The 21,456-nt window shown below is 55.8% G+C and overlaps 4 protein-coding genes and 3 non-coding genes across 13 annotated transcripts; 4 read left to right on the forward strand and 3 right to left on the reverse strand.

Moving 5' to 3' along the window:
* The first annotated feature begins 50 nt into the window (after positions 1–50).
* RPS2 (ribosomal protein S2) lies at positions 51–9,363 on the forward strand. 3 transcript variants are annotated; one of them, XM_081555540.1, is made up of 10 exons: positions 51–219; positions 4,933–5,112; positions 6,304–7,201; positions 7,365–7,544; positions 7,629–7,718; positions 8,071–8,178; positions 8,434–8,607; positions 8,694–8,853; positions 9,071–9,162; positions 9,246–9,363. In XM_081555540.1, the coding sequence occupies exons 4-10, from the start codon at positions 7,368–7,370 to the stop codon at positions 9,324–9,326; spliced, it is 882 nt and encodes a 293-aa protein (XP_081411666.1). In that variant the 5' UTR covers positions 51–219; positions 4,933–5,112; positions 6,304–7,201; positions 7,365–7,367; the 3' UTR covers positions 9,327–9,363. The 3 variants fall into 3 exon arrangements, with proteins under 3 accessions (XP_081411666.1, XP_081411667.1, XP_081411665.1); XM_081555541.1 differs by lacking the exons at positions 4,933–5,112; positions 6,304–7,201; XM_081555539.1 differs by lacking the exons at positions 4,933–5,112; positions 6,304–7,201 and having other exon boundaries at positions 51–118.
* Positions 1,499–5,568, reverse strand: RNF151 (ring finger protein 151). The gene is given in 5 exon segments (XM_081555543.1): positions 1,499–1,532; positions 1,534–1,979; positions 4,587–4,683; positions 4,988–5,133; positions 5,495–5,568. Coding segments are annotated over 5 exon segments (783 nt in total). The 5' UTR covers positions 5,555–5,568.
* LOC145533626 (small nucleolar RNA ACA64) lies at positions 6,747–6,873 on the reverse strand. The gene has a single exon (XR_014074213.1). It is a non-coding gene; the product is annotated as a small nucleolar RNA ACA64 (small nucleolar RNA).
* Positions 8,231–8,364, forward strand: LOC145533598 (small nucleolar RNA SNORA64/SNORA10 family). Its single transcript, XR_014074185.1, has one exon. It is a non-coding gene; the product is annotated as a small nucleolar RNA SNORA64/SNORA10 family (small nucleolar RNA).
* LOC145533599 (small nucleolar RNA SNORA64/SNORA10 family) lies at positions 8,880–9,004 on the forward strand. Its single transcript, XR_014074186.1, has one exon. It is a non-coding gene; the product is annotated as a small nucleolar RNA SNORA64/SNORA10 family (small nucleolar RNA).
* Positions 9,364–9,574: 211 nt separating the features above from the next.
* Positions 9,575–11,893, reverse strand: NDUFB10 (NADH:ubiquinone oxidoreductase subunit B10). The gene is made up of 4 exons (XM_081555542.1): positions 11,659–11,893; positions 10,303–10,441; positions 9,977–10,116; positions 9,575–9,738 (listed from the first exon to the last, which is right to left on the reverse strand). Exons 1-4 carry the CDS (start codon positions 11,804–11,806, stop codon positions 9,635–9,637), a joined length of 531 nt encoding a protein of 176 aa, XP_081411668.1. The 5' UTR covers positions 11,807–11,893; the 3' UTR covers positions 9,575–9,634.
* On the forward strand, positions 11,269–21,168 carry RPL3L (ribosomal protein L3 like). Of its 5 annotated transcripts, XM_081555536.1 has the most exons (11): positions 11,269–12,153; positions 13,815–14,000; positions 14,746–14,938; positions 16,386–16,554; positions 17,709–17,844; positions 19,112–19,298; positions 19,393–19,553; positions 19,742–19,843; positions 20,326–20,421; positions 20,657–20,776; positions 21,030–21,168. In XM_081555536.1, the coding sequence occupies exons 3-11, from the start codon at positions 14,899–14,901 to the stop codon at positions 21,084–21,086; spliced, it is 1,068 nt and encodes a 355-aa protein (XP_081411662.1). In that variant the 5' UTR covers positions 11,269–12,153; positions 13,815–14,000; positions 14,746–14,898; the 3' UTR covers positions 21,087–21,168. The 5 variants fall into 5 exon arrangements, 3 of the variants coding, with proteins under 3 accessions (XP_081411662.1, XP_081411661.1, XP_081411660.1); XR_014072807.1 differs by lacking the exons at positions 11,269–12,153; positions 13,815–14,000 and adding an exon at positions 14,222–14,275 and having other exon boundaries at positions 20,326–20,425; XM_081555535.1 differs by lacking the exons at positions 11,269–12,153; positions 13,815–14,000 and adding an exon at positions 14,222–14,275.
* Positions 21,169–21,456: the final 288 nt, after the last annotated feature.

Below are 21,456 nucleotides of genomic sequence, written 5' to 3' on the forward strand. Positions count from 1 at the left end.
GTCACTGCCCGCTACTACTGTGACGTAACGGGCGCTGCGACCTCGGCGACATCTTTGCTGTGGGCAGCGGCGCGGCGTCAGGAAGCGGAAAATGGCAGAGGCGCTTCCGGCCTGGAAGGTGGGGCGTAGAGTAAAGTGGGAGCAGCTGGGGCGGGAGGCGTAGACCGGCAGGGTGCTGGGATCGCCAGCCGTCTGTCTTTTAAATGGAAATTTGAGAAGGTATTCGTAGGAACTGGTTATTGAAGTAATCCCAAGACTCCTGCCCCCTTGGCTGGCATTCTGGGGTTTGGGTTAAGAGCGGTGGGTTAGCAGAGCCCTGAACCGGGCTCCACCTTAGCGTATGGTATGAGAAATACCGCGGGTAAACTACTTCAGTTCAGTCGCTCTGTCGTGTCCGACTCTTTGCGACCCCATGGACTGCTTCCCTGTCCATCACCAACTCCAGGAGCTTGCTGAAACTCATGTCCATCGAGTCGATGATGCCATCCAACTGTCTCATCCTCTGTCGTCCCCTTCTCCTGCTAGTAAATCGGGCGATTTCGGAGCCGTTTGAATATTGATTGAGCACATTCTCTGTTCTAGGCACTTGGGAGACACCAGAGAAGCTACCATGCTAGTGAGGCGAGGGCTGGGCAGAGGAAGGGCCTGGAATAATCTTAAGTGGTTAGTGATCTGGAAAGAATGTAGCAGGGTTAGGATGGAGTGGAGTGCAGGGAGCGCAACTTTAAACTGGGTGATGGAGGAGGCTTCCTTGTAAAGGTGAACCACAAGCAAAGCCCGAGGTTGGTGAATCAGGGAGCCCTCTGGTTATCTGGGGGACAATGCTTCAGGCTGAGGAACAGCCAGTGCAGAGGCCTGGCATTTAGGAAAAACAGAAGCCGGTGTGGCTGCAGGGAGTGAGCAGGAAGGAGAATATAGGGTAGAAACAAGATAACGAGGGATCCTCGGGAATCACTGTGAGCAGTTGGCTTGTACTTTGACTTCAGGGGTTTGAGCTGTTTGTGCTACTGGCTGTGAAGCCAGGAAGCAGATTGGAAGAAGGTAACTGGGAAGGTCGGACTCAACTGAGCAACTTCACTTTCACTTTTCACTTTCATGCGTTGGAGAAGGAAATGGCAACCCACTCCAGTATTCTTGCCTGGAGAATCCCAGGGACGGGGGAGCCTGGTGGGCTGCCGTCTGTGGGGTCGCACAGAGTCGGACACGACTGAAGCGACTTAGCAGCGGCAGCAGCAACTGGGAAGGAGGACTGGGAAATGATGATCAGGGAAAACCTCTGCAGAGGAGACAATCGAGTGAGAAAAAATAAGCCAGAGCGCCAAGAGGAAAAGTCAGTGTGAGGAACTGGTGGGAAAGAACTTGGAGAGGTCCAGGGGAAAAGCTAAGGTGCCTCTTTCCCCTGAGAGGAATAGTTCCTGGAGGGGGCGGAGTGAGGTCAGCAAGCACAGCGGTAGTAAGGCAAGGCGGCCAGGCCTGGGCTCTGCAGTTTATTTACCCTCTATTTACAAGGTAGCTTGGCCCTGGGGCCCCCACACCTCAACCCCAATGCTGCCTTCTGGGGTGGCCTCAGCCTCCTCTTGCAGGGCACCCATGAGCAGGGGGTCATCTTCCTCCAGGAAGTCCGCCAGCTGCCTGCGGATGAGGCTGGTGGTCCGGTGCATTTTGCGCATGTGCTGCAGCAGGCAGAGCACCAGGGTCCGGCTGCGCTGCTGGCGCTGGCACCAGGCCTCTCGCAGCTCCTGGTAGCAGTTGTGGTTTGCGCGCTCGGTTGGGCCCAGGGTGGCCCCGCAGCCCAGGGAGCAGCGCTGATGGGCACCGTGCTGGCAGTTCTGCCTGTGCTCAGCCAGGGCCCCACGAGGCACCCGTAACATGCAGCCTTCATTGGGGCATACCATCAGCTCAAAGGGGCATGAGTCCTGGTGTCCCTTGCGATGGGCCAGGGGGCACGTCACCTGGCAGCCAGCTTCAGCGTTCCTGCACTGGGGGTGGAGGAGAGCATCGTGTGAGCCAAACCAGGTCGGGGGCATCTCCAGCCACCCCCAAGTATCCCCCATCCATGACGTTCCACTGACCAGGAAACACTGAACTGGCAGCCTCCCAAGCTTTTAGGCTACCAATGATGTGGAGGAGAGACTGTAGCAAATGCTTGAAGGTAGGAAAAGTCTAGATCTCAGAGGAGTGGGGACAGGAGGTTTAGAGTACAGGGAGTTACATGGTTGGCTTGGTCTAGTGGGTTGTATGTATGCCAGGCTTTTTTTTTTTCTTCTTTTTTTTCTTGGAGTTGAACCCAGGATATAGCCGTGAATGATCACACCATCGTGGTTATCTGGGTTGTGAAGATCTTTTGTGTATAGTTCTTTGTATTCTTGCGATCTCTTCTTAATATCTTCTGCTTCTGTTAGGTCCATACCATTTCTGTCCTTTATTGAGCCCATCTTTGCATGAGATGTTCCCTTGGTATCTCTAATTTTCTTGAAGAGATTGCTAGTCTTTCCCATTCTATTATTTTCCTCTATATCTTTGCATTGATCACTGAGGAAGGCTTTCTTATCTCTCCTTGCTATTCTTTGGAACTCTGCATTCAAATGGGTATATCTTTCCTTTTCTCCTTTGCCTTTAGCTTCTTTTCTTTTCTCAGCTATTTGTAAGATAGCCACGATGGTGTGATCACTCCCCAAGAGTCAGACATCCTGGAATGCGAAGTCAAGTGGGACCTTAGGAAGCATCACTATGAACAAAGCTAGTGGAAATGATGGAATTCCAGTTGAGCTATTTCAAATCCTAAAAGATGATGCTGTTAAAGTGCTGTACTCAATATGGCAGCAAATTTGGAAAACTCAGCAGTGGCCACAGGACTGGAAAAAGTCAGTTTTCATTCCAATCCCAAAGAAAGGCAATGCCAAAGAATGTTCAAACTACAGCACAATTGTACTCATCTCACATGCTAGTAAAGTAATGCTCAAAATTCTCCAAGCTAGGCCTTAATAGTATGTGAACTGTGAACTTCCAGACGTTCAAGCTGGATTTAGAAAGGCAGAGGAACCAGAGATCAAATTGCCAACATCCATTGGGTCATCGAAAAAGCAAGAGAGTTCCAGAAAAACATCTGCTTTATTGACTACACCAAAGCCTTTGACTGTGTGGATCACAACAAACTGTGGAAAATTCTTCAAGAGATGGGAATACCATACTACCTTAAGCTGCCTCCTGAGAAATCTGTATGCAGGTCAATAAACAACAGTTAGAACTGGACATGGAACAACAGACTGGTTCCAAATCGGGAAAGGAGTACGTCAAGGCTGTATATTGTCACCCTGCTTATTTAACTTATATCATGCAAAATGCCAGGCTGGATGAAGCACAAGCTGGAGTCAAGATTGCCAGGGGAAATATCAATAACCTCAGATATGCAGATGACACCACCCTTATGGCAGAAAGTGAAGAGCCTCTTAATGAAAGTGAAAGAGGAGAGTGAAAAAGTTGGCTTAAAACTCAACATTCAGAAAACTAAGATCATGGCATTCGGTCCCATCACATCATGGCAAATAGATGGGGAAACAGTGGTAACAGTGAGAGACTTTATTTTCTTGAGCTCCAAAATCACTGCAGATGGTGACTACAGCCATGAAATTAAAAGATGCTTGCTCCTTGAAAGAAAAGCTATGACCAACCTAGACAGCGTATTAAAAAGCAGAGACATTACTTTGCCAGCAAAAGTCTGTCTGATCAATACTATGGTTTTTCCAATAATCATGTATGGATGTGAGAGTTGGACTATAAAGAAAGCTGAGTGCCGAAGAACTGATGCTTTTCAACTGTGGTGTTGGAGAAAACTCTTGAGAGTCCCTTGGACTGCAAGGAGATCCAACCAGTCCATCCTAAAGGAAATCAGTCCTGAATATTCATTGGAAGGACTGATGCTGAAGTTGAAACTCCAGTACTTTGGCCACCTGATGCGAAGAACTGACTCATGTGAAAAGACCCTGATGCTGGGAAAGATTGAAGGCAGGAGGAGAAGGGGACGACAGAGGATGAGATGGTTGCATGGCATCACCGACTTGATGGACATGAGTTTGAGTAAATTCTGGGAGTTGGTAATGGACAGGGAGGCCTGGTGTGCTGCAGTCCATGGGGTTGCAAAGAGTCGAGCATGACTGAGCGACTGAACTGAACTGAACTGATGGCAGTGAAAGTGCCAAATCCTAACCACTAGACCAAAACGGCACTCCCCAGCCAAGGTTTTTGGTTTTTTTTTTTTTGTAGTCTCAATTTCCCTATCTATAACACTGTGAGGCTGGAGAGCAATGGCACCACAGCAGGCTCTCCATCCTTTATAATCCCCATTTTACAGCTGGGGCTCTTGGAGCTCAGAAAGGTTAGGTAACTTGCCCAAAACCACACATCAGGTATGTTGTAGAGAAGTGACTCACATTCAGCCAGGTCTGATAACCCTAAGGGGAGCAGTGTGTTGGAATAGAAACCCTCAGTTCTGAGAATGGGGTTCTTTTCAACCCCTCTGCTGGCTTTGCCCCGACCGCTGCAGAGGGGAGGAGGGTAGGGTAGGGGGAGAGGGTGTTCTGAGTTACCTTGACTTCCAAGCGGCCAATGATCTTCTGGAGTTTATTAACATGGACCATCTTTCTCCGCCTCACCTCTTTCCTGCAGCATGGACAGGTCTTTTGTCTAGGAGACATGAGTGGGGGTGATTGTTGGGCGTGGAGGTGGCAGCAACATGCCTCCCCTGGCGGCCCTTCTCTCTAGCTGGAAGAGGCATAAAAGGGCTTTATAGGGAGCACTCAGCTCTGAGGCTGGGGTGAAGATTCCACAGGGGCCCAGACTCATGTATTAGCGTCCTAGGAGATTTGGCAGCTGAACCTAATGGCCACCATGACCCAGTGCTTGGCTGACCTTCCTCTCTGTTCCGGTTCCTAGGAATGGCCCCCCAGCCCTGCCCCTGGCCCCCAGCCTCTTGGGTGCCCAGAAGCACCTGGCTAGCCACCGGAGGATACATTTCTTGCAGAAGATGTGGCTGCACGGCAACCTCACCGGCCTCTTGAGAACTCCATGGCAGACAGAACACAGGAAGTTGCAATCAGGAGGGCTGGTGAAGAGGTTGAGATCATACCCGCCACTCTGCAAAGGCCAGGCCTGCATCAGAGCCTGGCTGGGACCAGGATCTGATTCCCCACTCCACATGTCCAGAAAGGGACTCCAGGAAGCTTTGGGTGGGAGGTGGGCCACATGAGAACCGCCAATGGAGGGTTGGGTCAGCACCCAGTTTGAGGGGGGAGCAGTGAGGGCCAAGATCCCCCATTTCTACCAAACCCAGCTGTAGAAGCTGGCCTTGGCCTGAAGTTAGACCTGGGCCAGCGGTCTCTGAAAGGTTTCCTTGTCCCATCTGGGGCCCTGTACCCCGTGGTGCAGATCATCTCAGTGAGGAGTGGGGTCCAGCTTGGGCAAGTCTCTGAAATTAGGCACAAATCTAAGAGCTCACCATGATCTGTGTCTGGACAGCAGCTCCACTGAAGCCAGGGCTCAGGAGTCGCCATTTCATAGCAGAAGTAGGCCGACATCACAGGGGCATTGTCCAGCTTAGGCCAATCACAGCCCTGGCTCAGGGTACCACCTGGCTCTGCTCTTGCCTCAAGAGCCTTAGGGGTAGGGCAGCTCATACCCAGGACAGGTCTATGGAACCCCTGACTTCAGGGTGGCTAACAGCTGACCTTCAAACAGCACTAAGGCTGGAACCAAGCTTCCAGGGGTGACTTCCTCAAAGCTGAGTCTCCAGTACGAGTGCAGGGTTTGTTTCTCCTTCCTCACATGGTAACCTCACCCAGGTGACTAGGTCCCCAAGAGCTCTGGGGGCTTCAGACACACTGACCCATCACCAGGCCTCTTGGGATCAGACCCACAGTTATTTCCAGGGTACAGACCAGGAATGAGGACCTGATTTCTGTGGTACCAAAGCAGCAGCCTAGCATGTGGAGAGCCTCCCAGAGCCTGCTCTAACCACCTGGGTATGCCTATGAGGAAAGGCATGGATGGGTAAACCAATTCCAACTTTGGAAACTAGCATATTCCCATATAGCAGGCACAGAAGAGAACTGGTTTTCATGCCACTGGGTGTTTGCCCACGCTTAAATCGCTCAGCTGTGTCCAACTCTTTTGAGACCCTGTTGACTGTAGCCTGCCAGGCTCCTGTCCATGGAATTCTCCAGTCAAGAATACTGGAGTGGGTAGACATTTCCTTCTCCAGGGGATCCTCCTGATCCAGAGATCGAAGCCGGGTATCCTGCATTGCAGGTGGATTCTTTACCATCTGAGCCATCAAGAAAACCAGACTGTAGAGTTCATCAAATCCTAGATTTTGGAGGGTGGGACCTTTGGAGTCGCCTGCCAACCTTCAAGACCGCGTTCTATCCTTGAGTGGCATTCAAAGCAGAGCCGAGATGGCTGGAAGAGAGATGTCCCACAAAGGTTATCTCCTCCACAGCGCACCTCAGTCCCAGCAGCAACAGATGCGTTTTGCAGGCTGATAATGGAAGGACCAAGAACACACACACACACGGATGAATTAAATCAACACCTTTATTGAACGGTGAAAAGAGAGCCCCCACCCCTACCCCACGGTCTTGGCGGCGTTGGCCTCAGGTTCTGAGCATCCAGCTGTCCTGCGGGTAGAAGACGAGGTCAGATACCAGAGTTCGAAACACGCGAGAGGCCGCAACTGAGCCCGGAGCGGCGGCGCGTGTCGGGGCCTGGGTTTCACGTCCCCACACGGAGAAGCGGGCAGTGAGCTAAGGCCCCCGGTGGCTCTGGGCGCCGAATCTCACCTGCGGCCATGGTCAAAGCCGAAGGTGATTTTCAACCAACGCCGATCTCCCAAACCACCGCCCCGCCCGCCCCAAGAGCTTCGTGAACAGCAGGAGACCAGCGGGACCACAAGAACAAACCTACCTGCAGCCGGAAAAAGCTAGGTGGCGCCGGCGCGAGCCCTTATATCGGTCGCGCAAGTTCGGGGGCCGCAGACACGCATGCGCGCGCAGAGCTCGGCGGGGGCGGGGCCCCGCACAGCCAATCACAGGCTCTTTTATATACTCTTGGCGCAGCGCCATTGGGGCGGGGCAACTGAGATATCGCGACCCTTGGTGCCTTATAAAGACAGCGTCGCGCGCAGTCTCTCTCTTCTTCGTGAAAACACGTGAGTGGTTTTGTGTGTGGCTGCCGCAGGCGGGCCTGGGCCGCCATCTGACGGGGCCCGGGATGCTGCGCCCGCGCTCCGTTGTGGAGCCCGGCCTGGGCGCCCGAGGCGGCTGTAAACGCCAGGACTTCGCTCACCGGCTGGTTCTTGTTTCTCTTTTTAGCAAATGGCGGATGACGCCGGTGCTGCGGGAGGGCCTGGAGCCCCCGGGGGCCCTGGAATGGGAGGCCGCGGTGGCTTCCGCGGAGGCTTCGGTAGTGGCGTCCGGGGCCGGGGTCGCGGCCGGGGTCGGGGCCGGGGCAGAGGTCGCGGAGCTCGCGGAGGCAAGGCCGAGGACAAGGAGGTAGGTCTGAACTGTGCGCGTGAGGCGGACCTTGGGCGGCGCCGGGGAGGAGGCCCTGGTCACCTGCGCCTTTTTCTCTCGTAGTGGCTTCCTGTTACCAAGCTGGGCCGTCTGGTCAAGGACATGAAGATCAAGTCCCTGGAGGAGATCTACCTTTTCTCTCTTCCCATCAAGGTAAACACGTGTCCTCATCCTGGATGGGGCCGTGGCCTGCAGTCGAGGGAACTCTTGTCGTTGGCCAAACTTTGAGAGGTTCTAGACTCCACTTTCCCTGGGCTTCCCTGGTGGCCTAGACGGTAAAGAAAATGCTTTCAATACAGGAGACCCGAGTTCGATCTCTTTGTTGGGAAGATTTCCTGGAGAAGGGAACAGCTACCCATTATTTCTTGGAAAACTATGAGCAGGAGTCTGGCGGTCTACCGTCCATGAGGTCCCAAAAACTCCAACACGACTGAGCAACTAACACTTAAGGCACTCCCTTAGATGTTTATTAACTTATTTTTTATAATGAGTTTATTTCTTACAGGAGTCTGAGATTATTGACTTTTTCCTGGGAGCATCCCTCAAGGATGAGGTTTTGAAGATTATGCCTGTGCAAAAGCAGACCCGTGCTGGCCAGCGGACTAGGTTCAAGGTACCCCAGTTATATACCTTCCTGGGCAGTTTCTGCCAAGGGTCTTCGCGAGACTCTCTCAGCTCTGCATGGTTGCACTTGTTGTCACACGTGTGACTTTCGTAAAGGGGAGAGAGAAGAAAGATCTCCTCAGGATCTCAGATTGGCCTCCTGGTGGCCAGTCTTGCCTTGAGGGGCGCAACAGACCCTGTGTGGTGGGCGGTTACTGATGCTGTGGAGGCTCTGGGACCACCACCCACGTCAGTCTCTTTGCAGGCATTTGTTGCCATCGGGGATTACAATGGACATGTCGGTCTGGGTGTGAAGTGCTCTAAGGAAGTAGCCACTGCCATCCGTGGGGCCATCATCCTGGCCAAGCTGTCCATCGTCCCAGTGCGAAGAGGCTACTGGGGGAACAAGATCGGCAAGCCCCACACGGTTCCTTGCAAGGTAGGCTGGATGCTGCTGCACAGTAGGGCTTGCGGTGGTGCAGACTCCCGCCTGTCTTGTCTCCTGACGTCTGTACCCTTCCCCAGGTGACTGGCCGCTGTGGCTCTGTGCTGGTGCGCCTCATCCCTGCCCCCAGAGGCACTGGCATCGTCTCTGCCCCTGTGCCCAAGAAGCTGCTGATGATGGCCGGCATCGACGACTGCTACACTTCTGCCAGGGGCTGCACCGCCACTCTGGGCAACTTCGGTAGGTGGCCCGCAAGCCAACTCCAGCTTCTCTCAGCTCCGCTTAACCACATTCTGTATGTGGTTGGCGTATTTTCAGAGAGAGGAAGGCCCTCCTAATGCATGACAGACTGGCCCCCAGTGGCCTGTTTGTTCCTAGGAGCGCAACAGCCTCCACCTCCATCTGGGGGTTCACCTCAGGTGAATTCACCAACCCTCTCTGGTTTTCCCTTTTCCAGCCAAGGCCACTTTTGATGCCATTTCCAAGACCTACAGTTATCTCACCCCTGACCTCTGGAAAGAGACGGTGTTCACCAAGTCTCCATATCAGGTACTGCCTGCCCCCCACCCTGTTGATGAGCAGAGGGGAGTACTCTGTCTAGCTGCACAACTAAAAGTGTCTTGTTTTTCTAGGAATTCACTGACCATCTTGTGAAGACCCACACCAGAGTCTCCGTGCAGAGGACCCAGGCCCCAGCTGTAGCCACCACATAATTTTATAAAGAATAATAAAGTGAATGAAACAGGTTTATAGTTGAGTCTAGTTGAGTCTTGTTTTACTTGCCAAATTTTTTTGGTTGCACTGTGTGGCTTGTGGGATCTTTCCCAACCAGGGCTTGAACCCAAGCCCACCGCAGTGAAAGCTACTGGACTTATGGTTAGTGGTGGCTGAATTCGGACGGGGAGTAGGACCAGTGAGATGAAAAGTGTGTCTGGGAGCTGAAAGTAACACCACAGGCACAGGCTCTCTATTACTCTTTATTTTAGCAACAGTGACAGACACAAGGTGACACACAGCTGCCTCAGGCAGCAGCAGCCTCTTTGGTGGCTTTTCTCTCTGCCAGCATCCTCTGCTTCTGCTTTGCCAGACACTTCCTGGCAGAATAATGGGCCCCCAGGTCGTGATCTGGTAAAGAGATGGGGAGGGGAAGGAATCATGGGCCACTCCTGCCACGAGGGGAACTTGCCTTTTCTCTGTGCAGGCAGGTCACTGAGCAGACAGACAGGCAGGGTGACTCTTAAACCTCCAGAGACTGGCCTGATTAGCACATAGCCAATGTGGAGACTGGAAGTAGGGTCGGGAAGGCAGGCAGGTGGGAGAGGCAGGATGGCCAGGGGGCAGCTGGGTGGGAGGGCTCACTCACAGCGGTCCTGGTAGGCCTTGACCACCTGGGTGAACTGCTCCAGCTCCTTGGCACAGTTCTGCCTGTGGCTCTCACCTTCCCTCTGCTGACAGGCTTTCAGCCTTTCCTGGATAATGTTGACGATTTCTTGATCAACTTTGCTGAAAGGAAAACAAGGAAGATGGTCTAGTATTCCTTTCCCTGTACTGAGAAAGGAAAATGAAGGCAGGGTTCTGGCCTCTCCACCCCATGGCTTCCCAAGGGCATGATGACCCCCAGCAGGGTACATTCATTGTACAGGGCTCTCTGTATCCCGACTAAACAGAAGCCCAAGGGGGAGGCCTTACTAATCTCTTCTCCACTGCATTTCTGCTTCAAACATGCACAGGATGTCCTTCTCCTGGCACTCTGTGATGTCCGGCACACGGCGGAACTCCCGGTGGTAGTAGTAGTACTTGTTCTTGGCATGCTGCCGCTCGATAAACTCTGCAAAGAGAAAAGCCCAGACCCAAAAAGGCTATTGGTTTCGAAAGGTCACAGTCTGAAGGGGCTCTTAGCTTTGTATTTCTCGTAAGCCGTGGAAGAGGCAGGTTTCCCAAACGTTCCCAGTTTTACAAAGACTGGCAACTAGACTCCCAAAGAGGTGTGGGAGGGATGGTAGCCAGTCTTGGAAAGGACTGGTCTACAAGCAGCAATGTCTGTGGTTTATGGAGAGTTCTATAAGGCAAGCACCATCGTTATCTCACTCTGTCCCCACAACCCTGTGTATGATGGGGCCTTTTCATTTACAGAGAGGACATCCAGGCTCTGAGACAGCAGGATTCACAGCCCTTGATTCAGAGCCCCCACCTGCTAGTCTCTCCTGCTGGCCCACCTCCCCCAGAGCATAGGGACCCCACTGTGGAGGCAAAGAGGCCCCAAAAGGGGAGCCATCAGCAGGCCTCCAGTCCCAGTTCTGTCACCAATGACCTTCGGCCTCAACTTCCCCATGTGTAAATGAACAAGCTGGACCTAGTGAGATCTCAGCTATCCACACGGAGAAAACACTTTCTAAAAAACTGCTACACAAAACAGGGAGCAGTTCCACTCCTGTTTATTCCAGACCTTGGTAGGGGCAGGCATCTAGTTCCTCTACCAAAAAAGAGCCACCAGAGCATGCTACACACCCCAAATGTTTTGCTGTTGAAGGAACGGGTTAACTGCACGGACCCATTGCCTGGCACTAGTGACTAAGGGCACAGTGCTCTGGGTGCTGCACCTCACCCAGCTGGGTGACAAAACAATGCCTTTAAAACGTTCACCTGGTTTGGACCAGAGATGGCGGCATTTGGGCAGCTCACGGAGGGCACGTTACAGTACACCTCGGTGGGAGGGCCATTTTGAAGGCCTGCGAAGGGGTACCAGCGTACCTCTGCACCTCAACAGCCCTCCAGGACCGCCTGCTGTGCAAAATGCTAGATGTCCAGCGCGCTAGGAGAGTGGGATCTAACAAGCCTCTCGGAATGCAGATGACTTCGGTCCGCAAACAGCCCCTAATATGTGAGAAGCCTGAGCCCGGGGTGCGTTGACGGCTCTCCAGGGTGCAGGGGCCGTACGGGGCGAGGGAAGACGGGGGGCGTCCCGGGAGGCGAGGAGGCCTGGGGTGCAGTGGGGTCCACGCTGAGTGACCGGGGCGGGGGCGGGGGGCCCGGTGGGGCTAGTACCTCTCACGAGGGTCACCGGCCGGTCCACGAGGAGGTCAAACGCTTTCGTAAGGGAGGTGATAGGGTTGGGCAGCGAGGTCTGCGGCGAGGGCGCCGGCGTGCGGCGCGGGGGTTCGGGGTACACGTCCTTGTCCCAGCTGTCCGGCATGGCTGCGGAGCGCGGCAGCCTCACCTCTAGGACGCGCTGCCCGGCCTCCGCCCGGGTCCCGCGGCCTAGCTCGCCCGCACAGAGGACACCCGAGGGCGGCTGCGCCTGCGCAGGACGGCCGGCGTCCGCCGGGCACCTTGGGACTTGTAGTTCGCCCGGACGGCCTAAGGGTGGCCTCGGGAGGATTACGGGTTCTCCGGAGACGCTTCGCGGCCGGCGCGAGCGCCCCCGCGTGGGATCGCAGCGCCATCGCATACGCGAGGAGTGCCTGCCGTGCGCTGGGCGTTGCTATCAGCGGTGAAAGAAACAGAGGATCCCTAGTTTCATTCTGGGAGCAGAGAGACACAGTAAGTATAAGTAAGGAGTAAGGAAACCAGTCATTTTAGATGCACGTGCCAAGTGCAGCAGGGAGCGGGATGGTGAACACACCTGGGCTCTTTTGGCGAACTCAGTCCAGAAGAGCAAAGTCAACAGATAACGCAAACTAGCAAATGCCCTACTCTTCCAGGAAGCCTTCCTGGGTTGTCCATTCCCTACACCCCTCTCTAGGCTCCACTGTCTCTGCCAGGGTCTCTCAATGACTGGCTGATGCCGGTGAGCTTGCAGGGCGCCTGCGGGATGGGACGGGATCCTGCCTGAGGCAGCACAGGGAGTAGGGTTTGCCCCCTCCACCCCACCCCCACTCCCACCCCCACCAGGGAGAAGTGGCTCCTCTCCCCTGGATACAGGGCACTCTGTTCTGGTTCTGAGGTTTCCATCCTGGCCATGAGCACTGTTGTGACCTTGAGGCCAGCTCCACTGACCAGGGCCTTTCTGGCTACCCTCTGTGATCTCCATACCTGGTACAGCCCCTGGCTAGCACCAGGGAGGGTGGGTGCTGGTCACTTCCTGCCCAGAGGCTGGGGTCAGCCATAAACTCTATGGACACACAGAATCCAGAATCACAGCATCCTCTGATCTTCAAATCATGAACTCATAGTACTGTCAGACTCGGCAAATCATAACACTGGACTGCAATGTTGGACTGAACCAGGGGACCCGACAGCGTTGGGCCAGAGGCATCACCATGACAGGAATGAAAGAAAGCAGAGTTCAGTACTCCGTTAAGGGAAAGCACCCAGATGACGGCTTTTTGCTGCCACCCTGCCACAGACACTCTTGGAGATCATGCAGCAGAAAGAAAAAGGCAGACGAGAGGGGGGAACCCAAGAAGCTTCATGGCTCCATGTCCAAGCCTCTGACCCTTGACCTGTGTGTCTGTAGCCCCTCGCTGGTGCTCCCTGGTGCAGCACGAGGGTGTGTGCCCTTGGCCCTGAGTCTGCAGTCTGTCCCTTCTGTGGTTCCTTCCTTCAGAGAGTCCCTCTCCCCGGGTCACTTCTGGGCTGAGGGGGTTACCACTGCCCAGTGATTTTTTTTTCCTGCTGGTCGCAGCCCAAAGATTTAAAAGCAGTTTTGTCATTAAAAGACGATGACAAAAATGAAGAATTGTAACATTTCATTAGCGCAGAATTTTAGCACCCAGTGATGCAAAGTCTACAGACCTTGCAGAGATATCTCAGGCCTATATAAAGTCTGATTCTGGGACTTCCCTGGTGGACCAATGGCTAAGACCCTGTGCGCCCAATGCAGGGGGCCAGGTTCGATCCCTGGTTGGGTAACTAGTTTCCACAGGCTGCAACTAAAGACCCCGCATCCGCAATGAAGACTGAGAATCCTACACACACCAACTAAGAGCCAGTGCAGCCAAACGAATCAGCAAACATGAAAAAAATCTCTCGCTCTAAAGTTAAAAGGCTTTGTAGACCCTTTGAATCAAGAAAAAAAGATTTCAATCCCCTTTTCATTCAAAACTTAACTTCAAAATGTAAGTTCAAAAAAAAAAAATGTAAGTTCATAAAAGTACCTAAGAGTTCTTGGCTCACAGGTACTAGAGTCAAGGGGCCTTGACATTGAATCACACTCTGGTGATCCTCTGGGCACTCATCCAGCCCTCGCCTTCTCCCCCTAGTTTGCCCATCTCAGGCTCACAGCCCTCAGGACAGGACAGAAATCCACTCAGCTTCAAGGCCAGCAAACTGGATGCAGACTCTCTTAATGGCAGCTGCCAGAGGGAAGCCCCCCAACCTGGGTTCCTCAGCCCTCTACCAGGGCAACTTGTTCCTGTCCTGGAGGGTCCTGCGAGGCAGAAGACAAGGTGTGTGACCATCCCAGGACCCTTGGGGAAGGAGTGCCAGCCCTGGCTCCAGGTGTCCCCCACCCCCAGCTGCACCAGCTGCCCCCCTTCGCCCGGCCCCTGGCCAGGCCTGCTCTTGGCACCAGAGCCCACACCCGCTACGTGAGATGACAGAGCTCCCCTGCCAGGGGCTAAATCTGGGATCTGGCCACTGTGCATCCTGGCCCTGCCACTTGACCTCCGGTGCCTGCTGGGAAGGCCCCTTCCCTGCCTGACCTGAGGGACCAGCTGCCATGGTCAGTGGGCTGTGGGTGGAGGGGGGGCGAGCACCGAGGCTTCCTGGGGAGGGGCAGGTGGGCTCCTGGGGTCTCTCCCAGCAGAGAAGGTCCTTGGGCCTGTGAAGGGATCGGTGATTAGGGGGACACCAGGAGGCCTGGACTCAGGCTTCCAGCATGGGCAAGAGCGGGGGGACAGATGGCAGTGGCCCTTGCCCCTGTGCCCTGGCCGCACTGAGGATCTGCTGGGCCCGGCCAGGCAGGACCACCGAAGTGGGGAGCCTTTGGGGGCCGGGGGCTGAAGCTGGCTTTGTCCCCAAGACACTGCCCTCAATGAAGCCTCCCTCCTTTCTCTTGGACGATGCAGGCCCTGAGGACCACCGGGGCGCAGGCTGGGGTCTCTGGATCACTTCCAGTCTGGACTCTGGGACGGTCTAGCTGCCCCTCTCGGGGAGACCCCAGCTCTGACCTACCTCCCCTCCCACCCCTAGTCCCACCGGAAGTTCTCTGCCCCCCGGCACGGACACCTGGGCTTCCTGCCACACAAGAGGAGCCGCCGGCATCGGGGCAAGGTGAAGACGTGGCCTCGTGACGACCCCAGCCGGCCCGTGCACCTCACGGCTTTCCTGGGCTACAAGGCGGGCATGACGCACACTCTGCGGGAGGTGCACCGGCCGGGCCTCAGTGAGTGCTGCGAGGGGCCCTCCCAGGGGCGGGGTGGCAGGCAGAGCACCCCGGACCTCCAGGAGATCTGGAGGCCCTTGCCAATGCCAGGAGCCACAGCTGGGCTCCCGGAGGGGGAACAGCCCCAGAAAGGGTCAGACGCTGACCTCTGGCCATGCCCCAGAACCCATCTGTCATCGCCCCTGGTTCACAGATGAGGAAATGGAGAAGTTATGAGCTGGGATTCAGGGCAGGTGCGACAGTATACTTTCGGTCTTGAGATCATTGTAGATTCACATGTAGTTTTAAGAAGAATGCCACGTACCCTGAAAGTTTCCCCAATGGAAACATCTCCTGTAACCATGGTACTATGTCACAGCCAGAGAGTGACATGCAGGATTCTGCTCAATAAGACGTGTGTTTATGTAGTTCTGTGTGGTTCTGTCACGTGTAAACGCATGTACCCACCACCCTGGGACGCTTCATTCCCACAAGAGTCCATCCTGGTGACCTTTTTACAGCCACAGCTGCTATTCCCAACCTCCTGGCAACCCTCATCTGTTCTTCATCTCTCCTATTGTATATATGTGTGTGTATATATATATATATATATATATATATATATATTTTTTTTTTTGCCTCAACACAAGGCTTGTGGGATCTTAGTTCCCAATGCATGTTTAGTTGCTTCAATCGTGTCTAACTCTTTGCAACCCTATGCACTGTAGCCCGCCAAGCTCCCCCATCCATGGGATTCTCCAGGCAAGAATACTGGGGTTGCTATGCCCTCCTCCAGGGGATCTTCCCGAGCCAAGGATCAAACATGCATCTCTTACGACTCCTCCATTAGCAGGCGGGTTCTTTACCACTAGCGCCTGGGAAGCTCCCCTGGCCAGGGATTGAACCTGGGCCCTCGGCAGTGAACGTTCAGAGTCCTAGCCACTGGACTGCCAGGGAAGTCCTCTAATATATATTTTAAATGTACACTTCTTTGGACCAGCATCAGTAATACCATCTATAAAATCATGGGTCTGGACCAGTCGTAGGTTTCTTCTAGAGCTGTCCTGTACTCCACTGCAGGAGGCCAGCTCGACCCTCTGGGGGAAGCTGCCCAGGCTGTGGCTCTCCTGGCCCTCTCCTGGGTGGCCTGGTGGGGAAACTGAGGCAGGAGCAGGTCAGGCCTTGCCTGAAATCTGAGTCAGAGCTAGCGTGGACACCTATGGGGGCGTCTTGCCTGGCAGTGACTCCATGCACAGGGCAGAGCAGGGAGAAGGGCAGGGAGTGGGGAGGCTGAGGGCTGGGGGTCTGGAGCCCTGTGCACGGGGGCCTCTGTCTGCAGCAGCTCTGGGGCTGTGGTGCTCCGTGCTCTCGCGGGCGGCAGGGGCTGTGGTCGGCTCCTCCACCCTTCTCCTCCCATGAGACACGGAGGCCCCCCTCCATGTCTTCTCCGTCTCTGGGTTTCATCCAGAAATTTCCAAGCGGGAGGAGGTGGAAGCAGTGACGATTGTGGAGACGCCGCCCCTGGTGGTAGTGGGCGTGGTGGGCTATGTGGCCACCCCGCGGGGCCTGAGGAGCTTCAAGACCATCTTTGCAGAGCATCTCAGTGATGAGTGCCGCCGCCGCTTCTACAAGGACTGGTGAGGATCATCCCTGAAGGGTGGGCGGGCCCGGGGAGAAGTGTCACAAAGAGTGGAAGGCAGGAAAGTGTGTGTGTGTGTGTGTGTGTGAGATGCCTTCACTCCAGGAGAAGACAAGTACTAGAGGGCTGGAGAGGAAGCTGTTAGCGGAAAAAAAGAAACCAAACATTCTCCACCTCAGGGTGATGCATGTCAGAGCTGGTTCTGAGCTTCCTAGCAGCCAGGGTGAAAAGGGAAATAACAACTGACAAGCTCATCAGAAAGAAAGGCATCTTTAGGTCTCAAATCTTCCCTGGCATTAAGTCCTGAAAGGGAAGGCCTCCTCCCTGCCTGAGGACCCTAACAGACCCTCCTTCCATATGACAGTAGAGGCACCGTAGTCTCCATGGGAGGTGAGGGTCCTGGGCCCCAGCGTCAGAACGGGCTGTGTGGCCACAGGCAAGCTGATGGACCTCTTAGAATCTCATCTCACCCCACCCTCCGCCATACACACACACACACACACACACACACACACACACACCACAGACACCATCACACAGGAACGGGACAGGTCCCCGCATCATGGGGCAGTCATGAGGATGAGATGAGCAGTGTGTGTCCAGCACTCAGCACAGAGAGAGAGCTTGGCAAACGCCACTTGGCCTGTGTTCGCTGTTGCAGTTGTGATCAGCTTGCTTCCCAGCCAGGGTTTCTGATCTCTGTGAACCTCAGTTTCTTCATCTGTAGGATGGGGATACTGATGTCCATCTTCCAGCATCCTGCGGAGGGTTAGGAATAACAGGGCTTGGGGCCTGGCCAGTCCTGGCTGTTCACTTTAGAAGTGGGCTCAGCAGCTGTGGCCAGGTGGGCATGTGGCCGTGGGCCGGCCAGCACGTCCCTTCCCCAGGCTCCTGCACGGCTGCTCACTCTCAGCCCCAGGAGGCAGGGAGGGTACCCACTTTACGGAGAAGGAAACGGAGGCCTCAAGAGGGTGGGACCATCTGTGCTTAAAGAGGGCGATTGGAACTAGCCCAAGGACCCCAGGGGCCCAGCAGTGCCTCCCCTGGGAAGGGGAGGAGGGTGGAGGGGGACATCTAGCCCATGCTTGGTGGACTGCGGGTAGTGGAGGCCACTCTGCTTGCCTCACCGAGCACCCTGTGTGCACGGCTCAGGCACAAGAGCAAGAAAAAAGCCTTCACCAAGGCCTGTAAGAGGTGGCGGGATGCCGATGGCAAGAAGCAGCTGCAGAAGGACTTTGCCGCCATGAAGAAGTACTGCAAAGTCATCCGGGTCATCGTCCACACCCAGGTCAGCCCCCACCCTCTGGTCCACACTGGCTAGTCAGTCCACCCCCCAAGCCTACCCTCCCCCAGCTGGGCTTCCAGGAGCCCTGACAAATGTCAGCCTAAAAATACTATGAGCCCCGGGCACAGGTCCAGGGTGCTGGCTGACCGGCCGTGCAGGCCGCTGGCAGCCTGGGGCTGGTGTGTTGGGTGTCTATGCGCTCTGCGGGCTGTGGGGCACTGGCTACACCGGCAGTCAGCCAAGGCCCTGAAAGGCCCCGAAGGTCCCGGATCTCTTGCCCAGCGGCAGGTGTGGGGGGCTGGTGCCTCCCTTTGGGCGCATGCGTGTGAATCCACATTTGTAAGTGGGGTCCAGGTAACCAACACCTTCCGCCTTATTCTGGAACACTCAGAGAAGCCTTCCAGGCCCGGGGTGGTGGCCCTCACCACCTGCCTCAGTTACTCTCACACTTGCAGTTCCCGGTTATGTGCGTCATTGGTTAACCTGTCTCTGTCCATGGACGTGAACTTCACGGGCTGTAACTTCCTCTCACTGCTGCACCCCCCAGCAGGTCCTCCATCAGTGCTGGTTGAGCCCTATGCTGTGACCTAACTCAACCCTGCTTCCGCTGGAGGGTCCCCTCAGTCTGTGCCTCACGCGACACAGAGATGTTTAAAAGCATACATCCAATCACATTGCCCTCCACGCTTGGAGTAAATCCCCAGCTAATCCCCGTGAGACCTGCCTGGCCAGGCCTTTGCTTGCCTCTCCCCATCCTGAACCTTCCTCCTTGTTCACCACGATCCAGACACACTGGCCCTGTTTCTGTAACCCACCCCCCCGCCACAACCAGGATCTTCCCTGCCACAGGGCCTTTGCATATGCGGTTCCCTCTGCCCTAGAAACTCTCAGATCTTCACCTAGTGGATCTTTCTTGTTCCTGATGTCACCTCCTCAGAGAGGCCCTCCTTGACCACCCTCACGTGTGATGACTGTCTCCTCCACCCTCTATTCCATCACAACACATAGGCATCTCCAAGAGTTTCTTTGGCTTCTGTTTCCCAGTTGGATGGTAGCTCCATGGGGGCCAGGGCCCTGTCTGCCTCATTGCAAGCTGTGTCCCTAGTTCCTCACACAGAACAGGGCATGCAGCCACACCAGAGCACAAGATCATCTGTTGAATGAACGTGTGCATAGAGGCCTGCCAGGGGACACCATGCCATGCCATGTCTACAGATAGGGGGGTGGGTGTGACTTTCTGGGAACCGACTGGCAGTGTTGCATCTGCCAGATGAAGCTGCTGCCCTTCCGGCAGAAGAAGGCCCACATCATGGAGATCCAGCTGAACGGTGGCACGGTGGCTGAGAAGGTGGCCTGGGCCCAGGCCCGGCTGGAGAAGCAGGTGCCAGTGCACAGCGTGTTCAGCCAGAGCGAGGTCATCGACGTCATTGCCGTCACCAAGGGCAGGGGTGTCAAAGGTAGGGCCGGGTGGGGATGGTGGCTCCAGGAAGGCTGCCTGGAGGGGGCAGGAACTAAACTGGCCTCTCAGCCACCAGCCCCTTCCGCCTGCAGGGGTCACGAGCCGCTGGCATACAAAGAAGCTGCCGCGGAAGACCCATAAGGGGCTACGCAAGGTGGCCTGCATTGGTGCCTGGCACCCTGCCCGCGTGGGCTGCTCCATTGCCCGGGCTGGGCAGAAGGGATACCATCACCGCACTGAGCTCAACAAGAAGGTGTGTCCGCAGGTCTGGTGGGGGGATATCCATGACCACACCCCAGGGACCCAGACACCTCCTGGCTCCTGAGGCTCTGAAATGCCTCCTCCAGCACCTGGGTCTCAGCCCATGTTCTCATGGGCGTGGACATCTTGCCGACCCCAGAGGCCACCTGCTGTCCCCCATGTGCCCTATCCTCCTGGCAGATCTACCGCATTGGCCGGGGGTTGCACACGGAGGACGGGAAGGTGGTTAAGAACAACGCATCCACCAGCTACGACGTGACCGACAAATCTATCACGCCGCTGGTGAGAGTGGGCGGCCGGTTTGGCTGAGGGGTCTGGTGTGCGTGTGTGGGGCAGGCCTGCGGGGCACCACCCTCCCCAAGAACTCAGGCACCAGTGAGCTGCTGCCAGGGTGGACCAAACCCCTGCCGTTTCCTGCATCCTCAGAGTCTCCACTGCAGACAGCATGTCCTCCAGCTGCTGTCCCAGCGTTCGGGGTGCAGCAGCTCTGACTCCGATCTTGGAGCTAGGCTGCCTGGGCTCACATCCCAGCTGCAGGATGTGGCAGCTGCAGGGCTGGGAGCAGTGACATCACCCCCCCACCTCAGTTTCCCCCTCTGTAAAATACAGAGTTTTAAATGAGACAGTCGCAGGATGGACTTAGGGTCTGGCTCAGAGGCTGTCCTGATGTGATCTAGAGTGTCACCCTAGGCCAGGGGAGTTCCCCTAGTTTTCTCAGCCGCCCCTAAACCCAGAGCCTCTTTTCTGGACCTATGTTTCCTCAGGGTGGCTTCCCACACTACGGGGAAGTCAACAATGACTTCGTCATGCTGAAGGGTTGCATTGCGGGCACCAAGAAGCGGGTCATCACATTGAGGAAGGTCAGTGCCAGGTGGCGAGCTGGGGAGTGGGAGCCCCATGGACTGTGGAGTGGGTTGGGTGGGGGAATGGCCTGCCCTGTCCTCCAGCCCGCTCCAGGAGGGCAGAGTGGGCAAAGCAAAAAGGGAGGGGTTCTCACAGAGGGTGGGTGAGACTCTCCTGTGTGGACTGGGGGTGATGGGAGGGGCTGAGTGGGGACCTCCTGCCTTGTCGTTGCCCCTCTCCCACCGGCCCCAGTCCCTCCTGGTGCACCACAGCCGCCAGGCCCTGGAGAACATCGAGCTCAAGTTCATTGACACCACCTCCAAGTTTGGCCACGGCTGCTTCCAGACTGCCCAAGAGAAGAGGGCCTTCATGGTGAGCCCACCCGTCTTGCTCTCTGGGGCTCAGACCCCACATCCCACCTGCCCCAGGGCGGGCATCTGTGGCACGCATGCCCCTGCACTCATCCACAGGAGGGGCTTTCAGGGGTCTAGTCCTGGGCACGCAGTCTTGCCGGAAAGGAAGTAGGGGAGGCACCAGCGGGAGTGGGCGCAGGGCTGGCTCCGAGTAACCCAGGCGGCTGGTGAGACCCTGTGACTTAACGCTCCTCCTGTCCCTCGCCCCCCAGGGTCCCCAGAAGAAGCATCTGGAGAAGGAAAAGCCGGAGACCTCGGGAGACTTGTAGGCAGGATGGGACGGTGGGGGCCTGGAAGAAGAGCGGCGCAACCCCTGCTGGTGCCCTAGTCTAATAAAAGCCAGAGACAGTTCTTCTGCGGTGTCTCAGAGTTGGGGGGCATGGAAAGGCTGGTCAACAGCCGGTACTCCGGGGGTTAGAGCCGGGAAGGGAGGAAAGCTGACGTGTCTCTCGGTTCTCTGCAGCCACTGCCCCGTGGCAGACGCGGTTCTGAGGCGCGCCCTGCGGCTCGGGGCGGGGCCTCGGGAACCGCAGAGGCGTGGTCCTGACTGGTGGGCGGGGCATGCTGGAAGACGGAGGGGGCGTGTCCTCGGAAGGGCCCTTCCGGAGGCGGAAGTCGGAGCGCTAGCCCCGGGGAGGG

The sequence above is a fragment of the Giraffa tippelskirchi genome, chromosome 13 (genome assembly GCF_054371585.1).
Source record: "Giraffa tippelskirchi isolate mGirTip1 chromosome 13, T2T-mGirTip1v1.2.pri, whole genome shotgun sequence".
NCBI lineage: Eukaryota > Metazoa > Chordata > Mammalia > Artiodactyla > Giraffidae > Giraffa > Giraffa tippelskirchi.